The sequence below is a fragment of the Meriones unguiculatus genome, chromosome 5 (assembly GCF_030254825.1).
Source record: "Meriones unguiculatus strain TT.TT164.6M chromosome 5, Bangor_MerUng_6.1, whole genome shotgun sequence".
In the NCBI taxonomy this organism is placed as follows: domain Eukaryota; kingdom Metazoa; phylum Chordata; class Mammalia; order Rodentia; family Muridae; genus Meriones; species Meriones unguiculatus.
In genome coordinates this window covers 116,450,486-116,472,843 of record NC_083353.1, presented here as the reverse complement: position 1 = coordinate 116,472,843, position 22,358 = coordinate 116,450,486, and the positions used below count along the sequence as shown (strand labels likewise).

Sequence of the window (22,358 nt, the reverse complement as noted above, 5' to 3'; positions counted from 1 at the left end):
TGACAACTGGGTATGGGATCTTTTGCCACCCACCTATTTATTTATCATGTTGCAAAGGTGCCCCTGCAGAGGGCCCTGCTGGAGGGCTTGATCTAAGGCCCACACCAAGATGCTCGCCTCACACCTGGCTCCACATGCAGAGCATACTTGTGTGCATCACACCTTGGTTAAACTGACGCTAAAATACAAGAAATCTAGAGGCACTAAAGTTAAGAATATATATAAAAAAATCATACGGCATCGTCCACTGGCTTTGTTACACAGAAAACTGTGCTTTGGTTACCCTAAGAATTTGGAAATTAAGAAGAGGAACATTTCCATATAAGAATTGCATAACTCACAGAATTATGCAATGTGACCTTTGCAATGTGTTTTTTTCCCTCCTCTTTAAACTGTCCACCTAAACCAAAGAAAAACTAAAAGAAAACCTGGACACAGATCCTAGTAACAGAAGCCCACCATCCAGTGCTCTGGCTACACCTTGGCTGTGGCATTGTTACCAGATCCAGTCTATCACCTTCCAGCCAAGCAGTAACTCTTAACCTAAGATCAGCCAGGTTACACATTTAACACTGCGTTTGTCAAACGCTGGTAGCTAGCATGCTCTGCCACTCATGTGTTCTCCTAGATTCAGGTCACCGGGGTTCTGTCGGCATCTAGGGAGAAGTGAGAGCATCTCAGCAAAAATGCTGTGGAGTCATCTTTACAGCTATCTCCATTTCAGTTTACTTTTCCATGACTTTCACACAGAGGACCTGGACCTTAGCGGGACAGCTGGGGCTAAAAATCCTCAAAACAGCATATAGAAAATGCTAGTAGCTACATCTTAAAACTCCACCATTTCTTCATTTATTGCCACACACCACTGCCATACTTTAGTAAGGATCTTGGATTTTTTTTTTTTTTTTAAGTACAGGGTCTCATGTAGGCAAGGATGGCCTAGAACTCATTATGTAGCTGAGACTGGCCTTGAATTTGTAATCTTCCTGCCTCCACATCCTGAGTGCTGGGATTAAAGGCATGCAACAGCAAGCCTGATTGCTGGGGTTTTAGACAGACTAGGCAAGCACTGGACCAACCGAATTACATCGTGATTTTCTACAAAAACATTCTGGATAAGCTGTATTTCCTGTAAGTATAATTAGTGAATATTCTTAGATACAGGTGGCCTGCTGAATTACCTACCACACACTTTAACCAACAGCACCCCCTTTCTGAAGCCTGAAGTCTGTACACATCACACTGTGTCTGTTCTGGCTCCAAAACTGTGCTTGCACACAGCACTAGTACAGAACACCAGTAACATCTGGTGAACACCTTCTGCCTAGACTCAACCAGAAACATCAGCGTCAGCTTTCCTTATGGGCAGCCTGTTTGCCTAATGATATTTTGTGAAAGTCGGGATTAGTTAAAGTAAAAATAGAATGGTTTTCAATCTTTTAAACTTAATGTACTCCTCTATTCTTTGATTTATTCTTGATCATCAGCAACTGCAAGGAAAGCACGTTTGGTAGGATGGTGTGCGTCTACACTGTCCTTTGCCAAACCCTTTCGCACTTCTGGGAAAGCATTTCAGGCCCTTCGCTCCCTCCTCAGCACACCAGCACCAGCATGGTTAGAACGACACAACTCAGCGACTGGAAAAGAGGAGCTGGAAGATCACCGTGCACAGAGACTACATGCACGGTCAGTGAGAAGCTGCCCCATTTAAACCTCCTTCACGCCCAAGCCATCGACAGTGGGCGAAGGCAGCCTCAAACTTAAGAATCGAATCCAATAATGTTTTCATGAGACACTTGATAACATGACCACACATGGTGGGTGGAATCCAAAGCGGCCTGTGTCCAAACTGAAGTTGCTTTGCATATCAGCTGGGTTCACCTATGAATGAACCAGTGAAATGAGGAAACACCTGAAGCAGTGGCCATTAAAGAATCAGCCATTTGACCCAGGTAGCAATAGGAAGGTCACGTGGCTTTACTTTGTCATGAAAGAATCACCAGCTATGTGTCCTTCTCATTTAATATCAGTTTGACCTTAAGATAGAAAGGTTCCCAATTCAAAGCAACGTTCAGGCTGCTGGGGTGCTGAGTAAAATAAGAGCTATAAGCAAGACACAACATTTCACGTCTGCAACCCAGCTACTCTGGAGGCTGAAGCAGGATGATTGTGAGTTCAAGACCAGCCGGTAGTACAGGGAGACCTCATCTCAGAAAACAAAACACAAAAACAAGAGCTTTACATGACTCAAAACACATGGCCAACACCACACGGGTTAACACACAGGAACACAGAAACATGCTTTTATAAACGGCAGTGCTGCTCAAGGCTCTGACAGTGCTACTTCTCCATAGAACAGGAGGATTTACTTCATGCGTCAAGACATCTGGCCTAATCCTGGGCTTCATAGCTGCCGACTGCACTGCGCCGATAGTCTAGGATTATTCTAGAAACACACGACTAGGAGGGAAAACATACCTGCAAAGTCTATCTTGTAGCTGAATTTGGAAGTAGTAAAGGAAATGGAGCCACAAGGGTTTGTTTTGAAGCTTTTTTCGATATCTTCACTGCTAACTGAACATTGAATGTTGGTATCCGGCTTTAAGACAAACCAGAAAGTTGCATTTAGCAGCTGTTCACAGGAATGGGTTGGCCGCAGAAGTGGAGCTGAGGTCACAGTGACAGAGAATGAGGGATGCCGACTGCCTCCTGTTCTACCTCCCCCACACACAGGGAGGAGCACAACCAAGCCTGCACGTGGAAACTTACTCACGACATTCAGGGGGAAATGGCTCCTGTTATGATGGTCTCTGTCACAGCCTTTTCACAAATTATCTAACGTTTACACTAAGTGGCCCAAAGTACGGCTACCAGCCTGGTAACCGTAAAATGGGAGGGAAAAAAAGCCCCAAACTATTAGCTCTTGTGTGGGGGTTCAAACGTCTGCTAAACCCCTCTATGAGGAGGACAAGCAAGAGACAGAGAATGGAGCAGTGCGGTCTACCTCAGGGCTGTTTTGAGGACACAGGGCACATACAGCACCTAACACGATAACCAGACAGGCGCTTAACATGGACCTGCCCTTCCCTCCCTGTTCCACCAGATCAAGTTTGGATTGCTTGTACGTGGCAGAGGCCATCACCCAGGCATGCTTCCTGTCTAAGCTCACCGCTGTTTCTGAGAGGTTAGGGTCAGGGGAGGAAAGAGACTTCTGGCTACTCTGGTCCCCAGTTGGGCTGGTTTTCCAGTTCTCCATGAGCATGACTCTATACAGCGGTGAGCCCTTGCCTGTGGAGCTCAGGGCAGGTACCTGGAACATGTGCCACTTGCCACACTCTGCCAGGTAGAACCAGCCCCACTGTGTGTCTGACGTGTCCATGTCATCCACATCACTCTCCATCTTCTTGGGAAAGAATTCCTCTGTCTTGTGGAACATCTTCTGGAAAGCCAGCGAGAGGTGGAGGAGGAAATACCCATTAATGACCAGTGTGCTTCCTATGGAAAACTCTACTTCATTACTGAGAACCAGATTCCAATGTCTTCCCCACAGTGACATGTGACAGCAATCTACATCCTGCCCCTGAAGAGAAGCAGCTTAGCAAACACACCAGGCTGATGATCTTCCTCAGGTAGGATATGTCAGTGCCCCAGGGAGGAGCTTGCTATTTGCCTGTGAACTTGTCAGAAGCCCCTGTGTCTCAACTGTGTAAGACCGGATACATCAGGCAGGCACGCCTGTAATCCCAGTACCATGAGGCAGGACAAGTGGATCTCTGTGAGTTCAAGGCTAGCTTGATTTACAAAGTGAATCAGGATAGCCAAGGCTACACAGAGAAACCTGTCTCAAAAAACAAAACAAACAAACAAAAAAGGCCAGATGCATCTGTTTTTCTACTTAGTCATCTCATTTAATGGCATGAAGAGACATTTCTAAAATTTAACATATGGCTTAACAAGGGCTATAAAAGAATAATATAATAAAGTTTTAGTGAAAATATATTTGTACTTGCTTTCATAGCACATGGATATAGGCATGAGTGTGTACACGCACACATGCACTCAGGAAAAAAGTCTGAACAGCTATTATAACCTGTCACAGTGTCTTCTAAGCACCACGATGTTGCGAGTGTAACGACAGCAGTGACAACACTCTCTAACCCTTATATGACCCTTACTGTGTGTCAGGGGCTCAACTAATTACTGTAGAGATAACTTACAACTTACAATTGTAGAGATAACAACAACCTTGATGAGACAGGTACTCCCAGTATCAACTAGGAAACTGAGGCAGAGGTCACACGCTAGAAAGCTAAGCTCGGGCAAACTGGCTACAGGGTCTGTACATGTACGCATGTTATAGTGCTTTATGCTTCATGGTCAAGGGGCTTTAGAATGTTGATGCAAGCATTAACTGATGTGTACTTAATCTTTGAAAAAAATTTACATTCTTGGGTGGAAATTGTGATGAAGTCATCAGAAAAGGAACCCAGTGGCTGATCAAAACGATTTAACTTTGTTTGGAATTTGACTTCCTATCATCACTCTTTAACAGTTTTTAGATTACTGATTTAATTTTGTATAACTAGTCTAGTCTATGGCCATACCACTTTAACGTGCCTGCTCTCCGAAGCTGAGCAAGGTCAAGCCTTGTTAGTACTTGGATGGGCAACATCTCAGTCTAGACTCTAACAGAAAGGGAATATAGATAAAAATAAAACAGCATTTTCTGGGATGAATGGCACATGCTTTTAATCTCAGCACTCAGGAGGCAGAAGCAGGTGGATCAAGGCCAGCCTGGTCTACATAGAGAGTTCCAGGACAGCCAGAGCTAAATAGAAGGGCCTGCCTCAAATAAATAAATAAGTAAATAAATATTATGTTTGACAGGCAAACAAGTTTGCAAAACTAGCAAAAAAGTCTTTTTCCTTGCAAAGGAATCAGAGTACTCAATGCTAAAGGCTTGTCTGCTCATGATATTTTCATCCTTGGCATTCTCTTACTTCCCTTTTCCAGAGAACTAATGCTATCACTTCATAACACATCTCTCAGGTGTGTGTGTGTGTGATGTATGTAAATCTTGTATACAATACATCTACGCTGGTGATATGCCAAAAATACAATCCCATATACCCTTAGTTGTTTTTAAGAAAGAATTTGTATTGCCTGATAAGCTGAAAAATATTTCTATGTTTTTATATAAAATGTAGAAGCTTTGTAACTCAGGATAGGTTTCTCTTTTCTTTTGCCCAGGCCATGTTCCCCCACACAGAGCAGAAATTAAAGTCTCTTGCTCACTAGGTGGTCACAATGAGTACCTGAGCTCTGTGAAGGAAGCTCATTAATTTTGATTTTTTTATTCATGCCTAGAAACTCTCCAAAGATTGCTTTTCTGATTATGTCCTTGTTTTTACTCTTTCATATCTTGAAAGTTGATCAGCTGCGTAGAAAAACAAAACAAAACAAAACCCAAAAGAACAGCTGGGGCTTCAGGTTAAAGCACTATTTACCTTATGTGTCTTAACCAGATAATAAAGATGATGACTTAAAATGTAAAATCAACTGTCCGTTAACTATTCCACACTTCTGTTTTCTTCTTCCAGCACTGTTCACACTGTTTGGCCATTTCACTGTGGGAGAGCAAGAAAGAAAGCCAGCGGGCCCAGGTTTAGTTTTTGTTTGGAAAATATACTGAAAATTTAGAAACACAAGCTAGAAGCAAATATCTAAGATAATACTGGGCTACAGGCTCAGTACTTTCTCTATTAGAAAAGGGACAGGGTTAACAGAAAGGTTCCCTTCTATGATTACAGCACTGTATGCTCTGCCCTATGACTCTGCCTGAGCTGTCACGGCAGGCCCGTCTATAAGCCAGGCACTGTAGCCCATGTCTCATCTACTGAGGCTGAGGTAAGACTTGAGTTCTGGAGTTCAAGGTCAACCTGAGAAACACAGTGAGACATGAGGGAGTAAAGGAGAAATCGAAGAAGTAAGACAGGGAGCAAGGAAGGGAGGAAGGGAAGATGAGAGGGAGGGAGGGAAGATTAAAAAATAAGGGAGGAAAGGAAGGAGAAGAGAGGGCGGGAGGGATGGGAACTCCCTGCCATAAATAGCTTTGATTGGCTAGGCCAATTCTAGATTACAATTCACACTATTCTTTCCTCCACAGCCTCATGTATAGGAGAGAGAGGTCATTACTTTCCAATTAAAATCAGGGAAAATACAAAGCAGAAAATAATATGATTATTTTGTCTAGAGTCACAGTGTGCTGCATTACAGAAAAGATTAAAGAAACCCTTGAGGCCTGCTGGGGTCCTGTCTCCCTCCGGGTGCCCACCCCACAGCCTTATTTCCACTGACAGGCAGCCTTCATCTCCTTTGCTGCCAAGCTTCACAGATGTGCTGGCTTTCTTTCAAACAATTCATTTCGTACCATTAAAGCCATAGCATCTTCTATAGTGAGTTTCCTCTCCAAAGGAATGACTATTTTATATAATTTGGCTCAAAGAGAAAATTGGCTTAAATAAAATAATTTAAAATGCTATCACCATAGTAATGATGGCTGCAGTTAGAACACATCTTTAGGTAATCAAAAGAGCATGTGCGAGTTTTCCAACATGGAGAAGGCACTTGAGGCATGGCAGATGAATGGGCCAGTTCAGTTACAATGCCACATCCGGCTGCTTTTCCTGTTGTTAACTGGGAGAAAATGAAGCTTCCTGTGCAAAAGACTGCAAGGAAGAAACAGCAAGCATCAAGTGGCAAAGCATCCTTCATGGTTTCAAATGTGCATACTGGTAGAGCCTGTCTCCAAGGCCATCCATCCATATTTACAGCACCTGGATACACTCCACCTGAATCACGGAATTGAAAAGCAACAGGGAAGATGAGTTCAAAGTCAAATCCTGGTCCATATCCTAGAATGCAATGCTGCATTCCAGACTTAGGGTTTCTAATGAAAGTGTTACTACAAAGTGAAAGTTATTTTACTAGCATAAGCATACTCGAGGAAGTCACACTCGGAGATAACATCTTTGCTTCTCTACAAAGAAGAATCAGCCCTGGATATCATGGAATACCTGAATTCCCAGCACTGTGGGACTAAGGCAGGAAAAGGCAAGTTCAAGGCAAGCATAGGCATGTTGGGAGACACTGTCTCAAAACATACACACTTGGGTGCATAGACACACAGCAGCACTTCATTTATTGCATGTATGTTGGCATGCATGTACCACAGCACACATATGCCAGGGCACATGCGTGTAGGTCATTAGACAACTTGTGGAAGTCAGTTCTCTGCTTTCACCATGTAGGTCCCAGGGATGAAACTCAGCTTATCAGAAGTGTGTGTCTCTGTGTGTGTGTGTGTGTGTACATGCAAGGGCATTTCCAAAACCTGATACTAAAAGCTGGTAAGAAATGGATCTTACAGAATAACAGAATAAGGAACTCTGGAAGTGGACCCTCTTCCCAAAAGATCAGCTTTTCAAATAGTAAAACTGTTTTCAAAATCATTTAACTCTGGAGAGTGTACTCAGAAGGTTCCATAAGTGATGGAATATACACGTGAAACTGACCATCATCTTTCCTGTCAGCTCTTCCATGCGTACGCCCAGACTAAGGAACGGCAGGCTGCTGGCGCTCTTCATCCCCTCAGCCCATGAGAAAGAAGCTCTATTTCAGAGAGGCAAGAGAAGACAAACTCCCTCCCCTACCCAGAGTTCACACCAAGGGTGCACCCTGACTGCCACCAGTCACACTGGCTCCCCAGGAGAAGTTTCATGCCGAGAGGAGGAAGCTGAGACCGTGAGACGCTGCTAACTCCCTCACCTAGTGCCCTCTCAAGGAGTACAATGTCCCTTTTGGAAAAGGGGGCTTCCACCCTAAACTGCTGGTGCCGTGACAAAGGGACTCTGCCAAGGGCAAGTGAACACAGGAATGAAGTTTACCTCCCAACCTGAAGCAGCTCTACTTGGAAGGGAGAGTAGAAGATGCTGAAACGAATGGAATTCTGAGAGACCATGAACAGCTTCGTGAAAACCAAGGAAAGTGAGGTGTGCACCCAAGCAGAAGGGCAGAGCCGACCTTTCATGCAGACAAGAAGAGACAGCAGGGAAGGGCCCTCGTGGACCAGTAACAGATGGACATCAAAGGACTGTTAACAGCTCTAGGCTTGTACCCATGCAGGAAAGAATGGAGCAAGACACTGGGCAGACCTGAAAATGCTCCGATGTGGCAGATATGACTGTCTACACGAGGCAGGCAAAGGGCTTCAGTATTACCTTAGATAAACACTTTAGATAAACTACAGCGAAAACAGAAGCTGTGAAGCAGAGATTGATTTGTTGTTGTTGTTTACTTATTTAATATGTCCATATGAACACACATTTGCCATGCATACATGTGTCACAGCTCATGTGTGAAGGACAGAAAACAACTGTCAAGAGTCATTTCTCTCCTTCCACCATGTGGATCCCAGCAATCAAACTCAGGTCATCAAGCTTGGCAGCAAGGATCTTCACCCACTGGGCCATCTCCATGACCCCAAAGACTGATTTTAATAAGTTAGCTTAGGAAACCATAGATTTCATTATGACATACTTTCATTAAATACATAGCTCAGTCACTCACAGCAATGTGGAAGACAAGGATAAGCCCATGAGTAGGTCCCCTCTGGAGTGATCCAAAAGGAAACCTCATGAAACTATTTCCTGGGTAAATATTAAAATAGCACCCCCCCAAAAAAAAAGCTTCACACATACCTGAAGTCTCCCAGCCACACATAACTGAAGTGAAGAGTGAAAACCTGACTACCTAGGGGACTTCAGCACAACCTTCCAACTATGACTTGTCAATCTGGAAGAATTGCCTAAGCAGTTGGGCCAGGAGATACAAACAGTTTGGAGAAGGCTGCATTCATGCATTAAGTTCAGCCAAGTAGCCAACCATGCACAGTGATGAGGCCTAAACTCCAGCAGCCCCGAGGAGATGTCAGAACTAATAAAACAAAACAACCAGTTTTCAGACATGGTTTTATTTGCCTGTGATTGTAGCACTCAGGAGGCCGAGGCAGGAGGATCATGAGCTCAAGGCTAGCCCAGGGTGTCAGGGAGGCTCCTCTGTCTTAATTAAATTAATTACTTAAAGTGAATACTTAGGTTTACGGTCAAACACACACACCCAAATATATGAAATATGCAACCAAAAACCAGGGCAATTATGAAACTATGTCACCAAACCGAGACATCCCTAAAGAGATAGTGACTACACGTGGTGGCAAGTCTTTCATCCCTGAGCCTGAGGCACAAAGTTGAAAAGTTCAAGGCCAGCATGGGCAACAAAGCAAGTTCCAGGTTAGCATGGACTATAAAAAGAGAGCTGTCTATTAATTAATTATCTAAAATTAAAGAAAAGAGATAGTGTAATGGTGGCCATTCCTTTGGGAATTGTCCTTTGCAGAGTCATGTCCTCTCTGTTTTCCAGCTTCTAAATTCTTAAGACAAGTCACACCTAACTAACTAAAACATTAACTTTTTCTCTGGATTTATGGAACCCAAAACATCTGGTGGCCTTCAGATAACATCTGGGCTGGGCATGCACTGACCCAAAGCATGTAAACTGCTGTGAGTTTTAAATTGCAGAAAAACAGTGTTTGTCTAAGGAGTTACAGGAACTAGTCTAGAGGGTCAGGGCTGACTGTGACGATCTATTTGCTCAGAGCAATGAACAGTAAGCAGGATGTGACCGGGATGAGGAAGAGCCTGGTGGACCCGCAGCCTTCCGCCCACTGCCCCTTTCTCTCCCTATAAATGTCTGCTCATGTACCTGAAGTTTCTTCCCCTTTTCTTAGAGTTCTGGCTTTGAATAAGCTGATTCTTTGCCCAAAAACTCATCTCCCAAGTACTAGCTTTGGAGTGGCGTGCAGATCCAACAACAATGGTATTATGAAAACAACCAGAAGTTCTGGATTTGAAAAGTATTAATAGCCAAAAATGGAAAACTTGCTGGAGAGACTCAGAATGAGAGGGAAGGCACAGGAAGCAGCAATCAGCACTGCTGCAGACAGAGGGGAGGCATTCTGCAACGGCTATCAGCTGTTACCGCCTCACAACAGGGGCAGTCTGAGAGCACTCTCGCGGCCTTTACTTCTTTCTAATAGCACCTATGCATCTCTTCTTTTCTTATCCTGTTTTCTTATCTTAGAATTTCTAAAGCAATTCCCAATAAGGAATGGGCATTGGTGCCTTGTTCTCAATCTTAAGGAGAAAGAAGGGTTGAGTCTTTCATAAAGGTGAGTATCAGAAGCCTCACAGGGTAGCACCTACCTGTAATTTCAGCATTAGGGATACTGGACATAGGAGGATTAGCTGGGAGCCAGCCTGGGCTACATGGCCGGATCTTGTTTTCAGATGACTCCTGTGTTTCTGAGGCATTCCTGCTTCAGGGTCAATGATTTTCTAGGACTCAGAAGTAGTTAAAGTTGTAGATGTTTATTATGAAACAAGGATAGAAAATACAATCAGCAAAGGAAGGAAAAAAAAAAAAGCGCAGAAGGTAAAATCCAGGGGAAAGCGTGTGTAAGTTTCGCAGTGTCCCTTCCCCAAACACATCACACAGTTGCTTTTCAGAAAACACTGTAGCCCTGAGGTCACCTGAGTGGAGGGGGCAGGACTTCTGGTGAGAATCACTCAAATCAAGACACAGTACCCACGTGGCTGACCTGTGCGCAGCTCCATATCCCCAGGGAAAGCAGACATTCCCCTGAACTACTCTGGGCATAAATATCTGGACAAACTGGTGAGGCGGGGCTCGGGGCCTCAGGCGTGCACCTGTGCTTCTCTCCAAGCGGACATTTCAAACGCTCATCTCCTGAAGTTCCAGACTACGAGGTAGACAAACTGTAATCCCCTCACTTGCATAGAGCGAGTTCCTGTCTACCCCGTGTTGCATATAGAGTTTTAAATAACCACAACCTATAACTTCATAGCCCAAATACTCCCTTTTTGAGACAGGGTCTCATGTGGTTCAGACTAGCTTGAAACTCACTGTATTGTCAAATGACCACCTTGGACTTCTGCTCCTCCTGCCTCTACCTTGCCAGCCCAAAGATTACAGGCATGTACCACCATGCCCACTGTGTGTAGTGTTAGAAAGCCAGGGCCTTGTGCATGCCAGGCAAGCATTCTCCTGGGGGGCTTCACCCCCAGATCTCCAAATCCTTCAGTTTCTAATGCTGAGAAGAGATCAGTTTCTCAGACCCTACTCCTAGCCCGTTTGCTCCCCTGCCTGAAACACACCCAGAGCTGTTTAATAATGTAAGGTTGTTTAATTTCTCAGCACACTAGAAAGAGTCTTCAGGGAGAAATCTTCCCACGGCATCTCGAGCTCTGTTTGATCTTCAGTCCAAAACACCTCCCGGGGCAAAGCAAATGTAGGTCTAGACAGGACGTGGGACTTCTTAACTTAACTTAGTAAAGCACTCACTGGGGGGGGAGGGGGAATCAAAGCATGTGGGTCTAACCTACCCCTTGGGGTATCCAGAATCAAATTAGATACAGGCACATTACAAGAGGTTTGTAAAGATGCCTTTGTCAATAATAAGAATATTAATTTATTAATTTAAGTAAATTCTATTATCTAAAATGTAGAGGTGGTAATCTAAACCAAAGAGAATAGCACCTATGTGTAAACAAACTACTTGACAGCCTGAAACAGGAGGATTGCCACAAGTCTAAGAGTAGCCTCAGCTACAGAGATCCTTTCTCAAAACAAGAACAAATGGCAATAATAATAACATATACATACATAATGCTGTTATTTGTAGAAGTGCAAAAAGTCTGCAGAACACTTTTCTCAGGATCTTGCCCACTCTCATATTTCAATTGCCAGCTCCCTGAAGTCCTTTCCTGACTTTAGTACTTGGTGCCCCTTAGGCACATGTAACCTGACTCTGGCTACCAGCTCAGCATTTAGAAGGCTTAAGGACACAGCACCTATATCGCCTTGTGGATCATGGTGGTGGCAGATGACAATGATAAGAGCACCTTCAAGAGCAAGCAAGCATTCCAAATGAGAAGCAGAAAGGACAAGTGGAACAGGCTTGATCCTCATGGGGTTTATGGGAACTTCTCCATGCCCACAGTGACCTAGGAAGCTCCTACGAAGCTCTGCCACTTAAAGGACCCAGTATGTCGAAACAGCACTGAAGGGCTAGGAGACAGATTCCCTAAATGGGAACTTCCAAGATAGTGTTTCTCCCTGACCTAAGAGTATGGCAGTTTAAAACAAAGGTCTCTCTCTCCCACCCATAGGCTCCCTCCCTCCACCTCCACATGATGGGCTGACTGGTTCAACACATTCAAGGCAAGTTCAAGGCCAGCAGGACAAGTTGTACACAGCTGGGGGCCAATCAGCCATCACACTTTTCTCCAAACGAATGAACCCAAAATTAGAGAAGACTCTTCAAGGACTTTAAAACAACCCAGCCCTGAAGGCCAGGTTTTGGCTTCCCAAGGACCTCCTCTACTTTGGGTGTGTGTGTGTGTGTGTGTGTGTGTGTGTGTGTGTGTGTGTGTTTGGGGGTGTGTGTGTCTTTCTGTCTGTGTGCTTGCTGCATGTCTCTTTCCTTACCATCAACAAAAGCCTTTCTTTACCACTGATTGTGTCTGCTATTTTCTCCTCAGTCAAATTTTCTCCTCTGTTACAAGTTGAGCTCCAGATTTTTCTTGCCTTTTAATTCTTTAACTGGCAGAAAAAATGAATCTGATCAATCCCTAGAACAGTGGTTCTCAACCTTCCTAATGCTGTGACCCTTTAATACAGTTCCTCAGGTTATGGTGAACCCAACCATAAAATTATTTCATTGCTACTTCATAACTATAATTTTGCTACTGTAAATATCTAATACGCAGGATATCTGATACGTGACCCTCGAAGTGGTCACAACCCAGAGGTTGAGAACCACTGCCCTACATGGTAACAGCACCATCTAGGGGACCACACTTTTAACAGCTGAACTTTTGGGGAACACAGTATGACCTCATCCAAGCCATATTAACACACTATACTTTGTGGATCCAAAAGAAAACTCCTGGGCCGAAGACACGGTTAAGTGGTAGAGCACTAGCCTAGCATTGTGATGATTTGGGTTCAATTCCTAGCATCTGGCATCCATCATTTGAGGTGTAGCTTGAATCCTTCCATTTCTCCCCAACACGACCCACCTAGAACAAAATACTTTCTCTTCTACTCTACCGTGGTAAAGCTCTAAACTGGTCTCTAACAGCCTCTTGACAACTCCCTGCTCATGTTCTGCTGTCCTTGGGAAAGCGTCATGCCTTAAAACAAGATTTCTCCAACTTTAGAAGCTGAGACAGCAACCCTGGCTTGCTGCCCCTCCCTTCATCTCCAAGGAGGCACGCTGTACCTCCTTGACCTTCCTTTGCTCCATGTTATGGTACTACTTTGCTAAAAGACCTCTTGTGATTACATCAGGCCACACCTAGGCCATAAAGCTAATCTCCCTATTTGTCCTATTTGGTTTCTGTTGCTTCAATAAACACCATGATCAAAAGCAACTTGGGGAAGAAAGGGTTTATTTCATCTCACAGCGTACAGTCTATCACTGAGGGAAGACAAAGCTAAGCCTGAAGCAGAAATTACTGGCTTGCTGCCCAGCTCATGTTCAATTACCTTTACACAGCCCAGGTCAACCTGCCTAGGGCCAGGACTGCCCACAGTGGACTGGGTCCTCCTCCATCAATTAGCAATCAAGAAAATGTCTCACGGACCAATCTGGTGGAGGAGATTCTTCAACAGAGGTTCCTTCTTCCCAGGTATGCAAACTGACAACTAAGGTTCACTATCATACTATCTTAGAGAAAACTGATTAACTGCTCTACTTTTGTTCACCATGGAGTTGAAAGTTCCGACCACGTTCCACAGGGCACGCACAGCCTGGCTTCCTCTTCTTACTGGGCCTGCTTCCTGCCTCCCTGTGTTCCAGCCTCTCAGCCTTGTCCAGTTCTCACCTGTCCTGTTCCATTCAGCCTCACGAGCTTCACATGCTATCCCCACTGCCCTACCTGAGGAGCCTTTATCTGGCTGGCTCTTGATCAAGTCTCCCAGTATCTCTAAAGTCACCACATTCACAGGGTGGGTACTCTCCCTGATTTCCTAGCCTACCCCTAAGCTCTTTCTACACTGCCATTCTTTCTCCTTCATAATTTCCTCGATAACTGAAGTTAGGGTTTATCTGTGTGATGAAATAATCATAATAATCACATAAATATGTTGGGTCTGTCTTTCTACATCACACCGCAAACCCATAAGAGACAAATCCAAAAAACACTCACGATCATTAACTGGTTGCTGGCTTAGAAGATAAACAAGTGCCAACAAAGGTTATTTTAACAGCAGATTTAGGGTGTGGAGTATGAGTTGCACAAATTAAAGATTTCAGCATTAGCATTTTAGGCCCAGTGGGTCACACCCAGCCAGCTGGCCACTCATTGCTCCAAATCTCTATGACACACCCGAGTCTTCTGTCTGCTTGCAGCCCAAATCTGCCACCCTTCCTACACTGAGAACTATTAGACTCTGCACTGTGCAGAATCTACCATACCAATCCTGGGGATAGACACCACTCCCCTATTCATGATCACTGGACAGATCATTAGAAAAATGTTCTAGAAACACACGTGTTGTAGTATCTGGGATTGTTAGCAAATGAGGAATTCTTCCTTGACCTACAACTTCCAGGGTCTTTTCCTCGCAGGTCCTTTTCCAGTCAATGAATATCCTACATTCTGGAACCGTCAGTGTTCTAGAACTAGAAAGTTCTAGATTTCAAACAAGAGTTTGTACTTAGAAAATTTACTGGGCTTCAAGCCTTAGTCCAATGATGCACATAGGTCAAGATAATTACCTAACAGTTCTTACAAAACCAAAGTACTAGATAATCCAAGTGCAACCCTATTTAGCAAGGTACCAGCCACACAATGTCCTGTGAATGTGTTCTTCTGCTATTCCTGATCCAGGCAGGGTTTCTGGTTCTTAACTACTTGGTTCTGCATCTCAGATGAATTCAGTTATCCTCTAAGCTTAACCAAATACTATAAGAACAATTATAAAGAACATCAAGACTATAGGGACACCTGTGTTACTCCTAGAAGCCTGAGAGGCCAAGTTCCATCATCAGGACATCCATCTTCACCCCAAGCAGTGAGCATATGTGTAAAATGCACTTTCTAACTTAGAGAAGAGAGCCCACATGTCAGTTGCTATGTGCCCATGCCTACATATCCCTTGTGGAGGGTTGAATAAGAACGGCCCCCAGAGGCTCATATATTTGATCATTTAGTCACCAGGAAGTGGAGCTTTTTGAAAGGATAAGACTTAATAGGAGGTGTGGCCTTAGAGGAGGAAGTAAAACCTTGCTGGAGAAAGTATGTCACTGCTCCCTCCCACTCTGCCTATAGATCAGGACAAAAAACTCTCAGCTACTGCTCCAGCACCTGCCAGCTTAGTGAGGCATCATACTAGCAACACTGCTGAAAGAAATGTGGGCCCAGCTCAAGAGGTTTCAAGGGGAAGAAAATGGCAAGTGGCCTAGAGACCATTCTTGTGATATTCTGGCAAAGAATGTGGCTGCTTTCTGCCCTCATCATAAAAATCTGCCTGAGGCTAAACTGAAGAATTTTAGATTAATGGTGTTGGCAGAAGAGATTTCAAGATGGCCTAGTAATGACTATATTGTATGGCTATTACTAATCACTGTTATGCAGGTCTATAATGAAGAGGACCAAGCTGGACAAGGAAAAATACAAAATGTACAGTTTGAAAAGGAGCACCAGGAAATGTTTTGTTGGAGCCAAGTCCAGTGTTCATGGAGACAAAAACTTTGAAGAAAAGCTTGATACTAAATACAATAAAGGGAGTGGTGACCTTAGGGCAAGATCTCACCCAGTTAAGATTCCGACTGGTAAAGATGAATTAAGGAGAAGATGAAGCAGTGAAGGAAACCATCACCAACAGAAAGCTGATGCAAATGTAACTGAAGGAAGACAGCAGAACTTGGCAGCTTCAGCCATGTGGTTCTGGCTTCAGAGTCAAGAATACAGAAAGGGGTTGTGGAATCTCCCTCCTCAGCTAAGGACAGCTACTGAGACCTGGTATGTGTCAAGGGTTTCTCTGCATGGAGGCCCAAAGAAGCCAATGAGTGAAACTGTAAAGGTGAAGCTTGGGTTTCATTGGAGACATCAAAATGTTGGATATGTTAGAGTCATGAGATACCTGCCAAGGAGAGCTGCAGACTGAGAGTGGGACCAGCCCAAGACAGAGAAGTATGATACAGTAAAAAAGATGAAAGGAACTGGAGATCTCAAAAGCACTTTGACATCAGACACAGTGATGTAGAATTTGGAGCTTGCCCTGCTGGCTTTCAGTCTTGCTTTGGTCCAGTATTTCTTCACTATGCTCCATGTCCTTCCTTTTGGAACAGTGAGTTCTCAATTAATTGCTTTCTTTGAAAAAGTTGTCTTAGTCATGGTGTCTCTTCATAGCAACAGAACAGAAACTCAGACAATTCCTCCCTCTTTAGTCTTAGAAGCACTTTCTCTGTACTTGACATCCACTTCCTATTTCACGGGTTTGGGTCATTTTACTCGCTCTAGCCTTCTCATGTGATTCCATCTAGAGCAATTTACTCAAATGTAACTTACTTCAGCAGGTCTTCCCAGCAGCCCAGACACCCTTGATACTACTGTCTTCCCACAAGTCACACTGCATACCCTGAGTGACGTCATGGGGCAGGTTCTGATTCAGATCATGTTTGTACTCCCCTCTTCAAGTGTCAGAATCAAGAAACATTTCCTGAGGACTTGCTGGTTGAGATGAACTAATGACCAAGGGTCATTAGTTTAGTTTCATCAGAAGGACAAGCAGTGAGAGAAGTCAAGACTTAAAGATGACCTTAGTAAGCATGTTCACAGGATAGCCTTGGAGCTTACCAAGAAAAGGATGTGCGGAGGTAAGGAAAAAAAAAGATGAGATGTTTCAGGAGGCCATGTAGCTTAGCCCAGAACTGTAACTGAAAGACAAATCTCAGGAAGAAACTCAGAAGGCAGGATGGCTCAGCCAGTAAGGTGCTTGCCACCAGCCTGACCATCTGAGTTCAATCTCTAGAACCCACATAAATGGTAGAGGGAGAGAACTAGCTCCCACAAACTTTCCTCTGACACTTTATTGTGCCATTATGTGTGTGTGCAAACACATGCAATAAATAAATAAGCAAACAAACAAATAAATAAAATACAATGAAAATAAAAAGATAAAATAGAAGAAACCCAACCAAGTAAGCGTTACAGTTCCAAGAACAATGAAATAGACGGTTTACAGAGAAATCTGTAATTGGCAACCAAGTTGCTGACAAACTGAATTAGCCAAAGGTACCTAAGATGCCACTGTATGTGGTGATTCAAAGACTTATGGCCATTTTCTGGAAAGCAGAGTTGGCAAAAGCTGGCCTGCAGGACAAGACTATGGCTAAAAATGACAAGCATGTAATCATTCTTTCAAGCAGCCTGACAGAATGAGGAAAACCAAATCGCAGCTCCGAGGAAGTGAGAGAAGCAACTGCGAATATAAAATAACAGTGAAAAGGTGGCTCTGAAGACAAAGCAGGGACTAATATCTGAAAGCCATCACTGCACCGAGGATCAACATGGAGCAGAAAAGAGGGCTATGAAGACAACTGAGATGTGTGATCCTGGGAAAACCATTTTCCATTCCCTCAGCTAACTCATATTCTAGCAGTTATGAGTCAATATACAGCAACGACTTTTGGAAGAATTTAACAACTCCTATAAAGACTTTGTCAGTGTAATAAACAGTGTGTACTCTTATGGTGGTTTAAATGAAAATGGCCCCACAGGCTCACAGGGAGTAACACTATTAGGAGGTGTGGCCTTGTTGAAGTAGGTGTGGCTTTGTTGGAGGAAGTACATCACTGGGGTGGGCCTTGATGTTTCAGATGCTCAAGCCAGACCCAGTGTGCCTATCTTTTCCTGCTGCCTCCTGATCTAGACACAGAGTTCTTGGCTCCTTTTCCAGCACTGTGTTTGCCTGTGTACTATCAAGCTTCCCACCATGATGACAACAGACTAAACCTCTATAAGTCAGCCCCAATTAAATGCTTTTCTTTAAAAGAGTTGCCATGGGTATAGTGTCTCTTCACAGCAATAAAATCCTAGGACAACTCTTAAACAAATGTCTGTTACTTTTAAGCCCTCTTTATGTCAGAGGATACCTAAAGCCTGCTCTAACCTAGCAATTGCGGGGAACTACTTACTCCATTCCCAGCAAAGAGAGAAGTGTACAAACAGCTGATAAAGTCAAAGCAGGGACAGTAACTCTGTAAATTTTCCTGCAGACTGCCATTTCATAAGGGAGGAAGTGTCCCAGGGTCCCTCCCTCCCCAGTAGATAAGAGAGATGCCAAGAACTCACAGAACTGTCTGCTTCCTCTGCCAACCTGCCTCCCTTGAGCATAAAAGACTAAATAAAACCATCACAGACATTGTTTGTCTTCAAAAGTAAAATAGTGAAATGGGATAAGGTTTATTTATTTCTCCTTAGTTATCTCATTTTGGGGGGTCAATACCAGGACCCAGGAAATGCTGCAAAGTCTGCAGAAATTTTCCATGTTCTAACCACTTCCTGGAGGCTTTAAATAGGGGCAGGGAGATTGCTTCTGAGTAGGGCCACACCAGGATCAGTGAAAAATGCCTTCAAAATATTTGTAAAACAGTTTCACACAGTAGGTCTTTTAACATAGGAGTAAGAGGAGGTATTATTTTCAGACCACGAATTACACCTTATGGCCATGGAGACTATCAAAACTACAAGGGAAAACCAGACAAAATCATTTAACAAAACCTTCCCTCATAACAAAAAGAATTTGGTCAGGAATGCCAAATGTTATCTGCACTGATATTTAAAGTACACAGTGGTTGGGTTTGCTTTACTTTTCTATTTGGATTTTAAATCTTCCCAGATGTGCACGGCTTAGGGTAACAATTTTATTCCCTGGACAAAGCCAGACAAGCTTCACAGATGCCTCTTCTTCCAAAAGAAACTCACAGATCATTAGTGAAACCCATAAAAGCAAAGTTTATTTAAAAAATAAATGAAATAAAATAAAAACTAAGCTGTGGTGGTGGCTGGAGAAATGGCTCCATGATGCTCTTCTAGAGGATCAGGGTTTGGTTCCCAGCACCCATTCCAGTTCCAGAAGATCTAATGCCCTCTTCTCACATCTGAGGGCACTTCATGAATGTATTGCATAAACATGCATGGAGTCAAAACACCCATATACATATAGCAAAATATTTTTTCAAAAACTAAGCTGTGTTTATTGACAACATTAAAGTGCTCACAGAAGAAGAAAAACAGTACCAGCAGATAATAAAACAGAATGGCACAGGGAACAAAAAACACAGGCTGTATGTTCACTAGGATTAACAAAAGTCAGCTTGCCTAGCAAAACTTAAGAAAAGTCACATGATTTCACGGAAAACTGGGCCTTTTTTAAAAACAGGGAAATAGTGATGTAACAAACCAAGTACACAAGACAGTCACGGGATCCTTTGTGATTCTCACCAATGTATAAATGGCCCAGTAGTACAGATATGTGTGTGATCCTGAAGGGAAAATGAAAAAGGTGAGCAGCGAACTCTTAGTTCATGATTGAGTCAGTCACTGTCAAGAATTCAACAGGATCTGTTCCCCAGTTGAATATGCTACAGGAAACATAACATGTTTCCAAGATTTGAAGTACGTGACCTTCAACAGAACATATATACTGGTGGTGGGTGTTTGTTGTGGGGGAAATCAAAAGAAAGTGCTGTTAATAAAAACCCACACCTATCCATATATAGACATGGTTACTGATATAAAATGAGGATACCTAACAATTAACATTGAAACAGCGCATTAACATCTATAAGCAATTTTTATCCCAATGCTACATGTTTTGCTAAATCACATCCACCCAAGTACTTTCCTCTGACCTGAACTGATTACAGTATTATATGTATGAATCAAAAATATCTCACGACTCTCATGATGGATTGGAATGGAACCATGTGTACTCGAATCCCAATTAATGGGCTCATTTCTAAGTGGGTATGAACTTTTAAACAAGGGGGCGTTTACTGATAGACTTCACCAGAAATACATTCAAGACGGTGAAAGTGGTGTTACTGGTCATAGCAAAAGGATTATTTCAAGAATAGACTATGAGGAATAGCAAAAGGGTTATTTACAGAATAGACTATGAGGAATAGCAAAGGGTTATTTCAAGAATAGATTGTGAGGGATAACAAATTTCAAGTATAGACTGGGAGAGTTATTAAAGTCTACTCAATGGTTAGCTTAGCCTCTGGGGTAATTTCACATACTAGGTCCACAGACTTCTTGAAATGCGATTCTGTCCGTCAACTCCTAAGTTCTAACTTCGGTGTACATTTTCCTCACTACTACAGTTCCATAACAAGATCTGCATAGTCTTGGCAAACAGATCTCAATCCTCATTCGTGGCGGGTTGAAGTTTGAGCGAACGAATGAATGAATGGATGAATGAATGCAAAGTATCAAAAACAAAACCAAAATGCCTGAGATAAGACCCACTGAAGGCAAACAAAGAAGGATTCCAGATCATTGTTCTAACCACGGAAAGAAAACATGTAAGAACGTCATCCCCTGAAACTCATAAAGAGAATTCTCAAAGCTCTGTGGCTCCAAAAAGGGGAAGGAGCAATGAGGGTGCGGGGTACGAAAGGAACTAGCAGGGTTCGTAAGCCAGTCACTCCAACTGGAAACAAAATATAAAATAGTAAGAGGAAAAAGCGAAGACGGAGAAGCCCCCGGAAGTAAAATCAACCATCGGGAAAGGAAAGCAATAGCGTGGAAGCGGCCACCGAACGTTCCCACAGCTCAAAGCCGCAGGACCGCGGCCCACTGGAGGCCCTGAGACCGGGGACACCCACGACCCCGGAACGCAAACCCGAAGCCCGAGGCCCGGCGGGGGCGAGTTCCCGGGAACGCCTCCCGTCCTTCTCAAGCAACCCCGCCCACTGGGCCCGCCCCGTCCCGCCGGCTACTCACCGGATTCGCTTCCTACATAACGGTGCGAAATCGAGCGGAGAGAGCCTGGGGGAGGAGCTAGCCGCGGGGTCGGTATGATGGGCTTTTTTCGAGGGTCCCTGGGAGCGAAGGGACCGAAAGGCACCCTTTATGGAAGCCTTCCTTCTCCCCCTCCCCGTCACAAGCTGGCGTCTTCGGACCATCGAACCTCCCGACTTCCGCCTGGATCCAGCCAATCCGTGGTGGTCCCGCCCACCACAAAAGAGCGCCCCGCCCCCGTGGAGCCCTTCGGAACGTCCGCGCATGTCGTCGCGGGTGGGCCCTTGCCTGGGTTGTAAAGCGTTTAAAGCCAGCCATCCTTCCCCACCACGTGATCCTCGAGCTTGGCAGGTTGTATTTTCTCCTTGCAGAACCCGTGTCTATTAAGATCACAGTATACCGAGTCTAACGGCCAAGTGCTAGGCCCGAGAAACCCAGCGCGACCCATGGCATTTCGGTGTAGCTTCAAACCTCTTTGTTTCCTTCTCCCTCGAAGTGGACATGTTGATCGTTCTACGTACGAACGTAGCGGCTACCTTACTGAAATCAAATACTTTGGTGTTTGCAATACAGAAAAAAAAGTGAGTTATTGTCTAGGCGTCATTGGGCTTAGTGTTCAGTGAACACTGAACCTGTGTGCTGTCCCTGTCCTTACGGATTTTAGAATTGAAAGAAGAAAGCAAACATTTGGAACGTGAAATTATAGACAGCATGGCAAGTACAGAGATCTCTGAGCACGTTTACCTAGAGTGTCTTGAAAGCTAAGGCCACAATCAGGTTCTAGTGCGCTAAGGTCGAATGTCCTTAAAGGCAAAGAAGTAGTGTGGGAATATATGTATATTCTCTTCAGACGTTTTCTAAAAGAGATCAATGAATACCCAGATTTTAGAACCTGATTTTTTTTTTTTTACATTTTAATATGACATCTGCCCATTCCCATATGTATGAATCTATTTCATTAGACTGATGGTGTTCTATAGTTTACACGTTAACACGCACATATGGAATAATCTACTGTGATAGATACAAGGTTTTCATATTCACCGAAGTTCCTGTAATCACTATTTTTTCAGGCATTCACTCGTTACCCTCTTTGGAACTGATTCTTAGAAGTGAAACTGTTCAATAAGAAATTAAAGAAAAATGTTGCCAAATGGTTAACCAGTTGCCCAAATAATT

At 43.8% G+C, this 22,358-nt stretch overlaps 1 protein-coding gene across 7 annotated transcripts in view; it reads right to left on the bottom strand.

Annotated features, from left to right (window-relative positions):
• Positions 1-21,378, bottom strand: part of Parp11 (poly(ADP-ribose) polymerase family member 11) — a 38,287-nt gene extending 16,909 nt beyond the window's left edge. The window contains exons 1-5 of one of the 7 annotated variants that reach the window (XM_060384246.1): positions 21,162-21,378; positions 10,323-10,460; positions 5,508-5,627; positions 3,311-3,439; positions 2,479-2,599 (exon numbers count right to left, since the gene is read on the bottom strand). In XM_060384246.1, the coding sequence (XP_060240229.1) occupies positions 2,479-2,599; positions 3,311-3,436 (247 nt within the window). In that variant the 5' untranslated portion in view covers positions 3,437-3,439; positions 5,508-5,627; positions 10,323-10,460; positions 21,162-21,378. Of the gene's footprint in view, positions 1-2,478; positions 2,600-3,310; positions 3,443-5,507; positions 5,628-10,322; positions 10,461-21,161 lie in introns of those variants that run through there. The other 6 variants (XM_021637070.2, XM_060384248.1, XM_021637069.2 and 3 more) reach the window with 6 other exon arrangements.
• Positions 21,379-22,358: the final 980 nt, after the last annotated feature.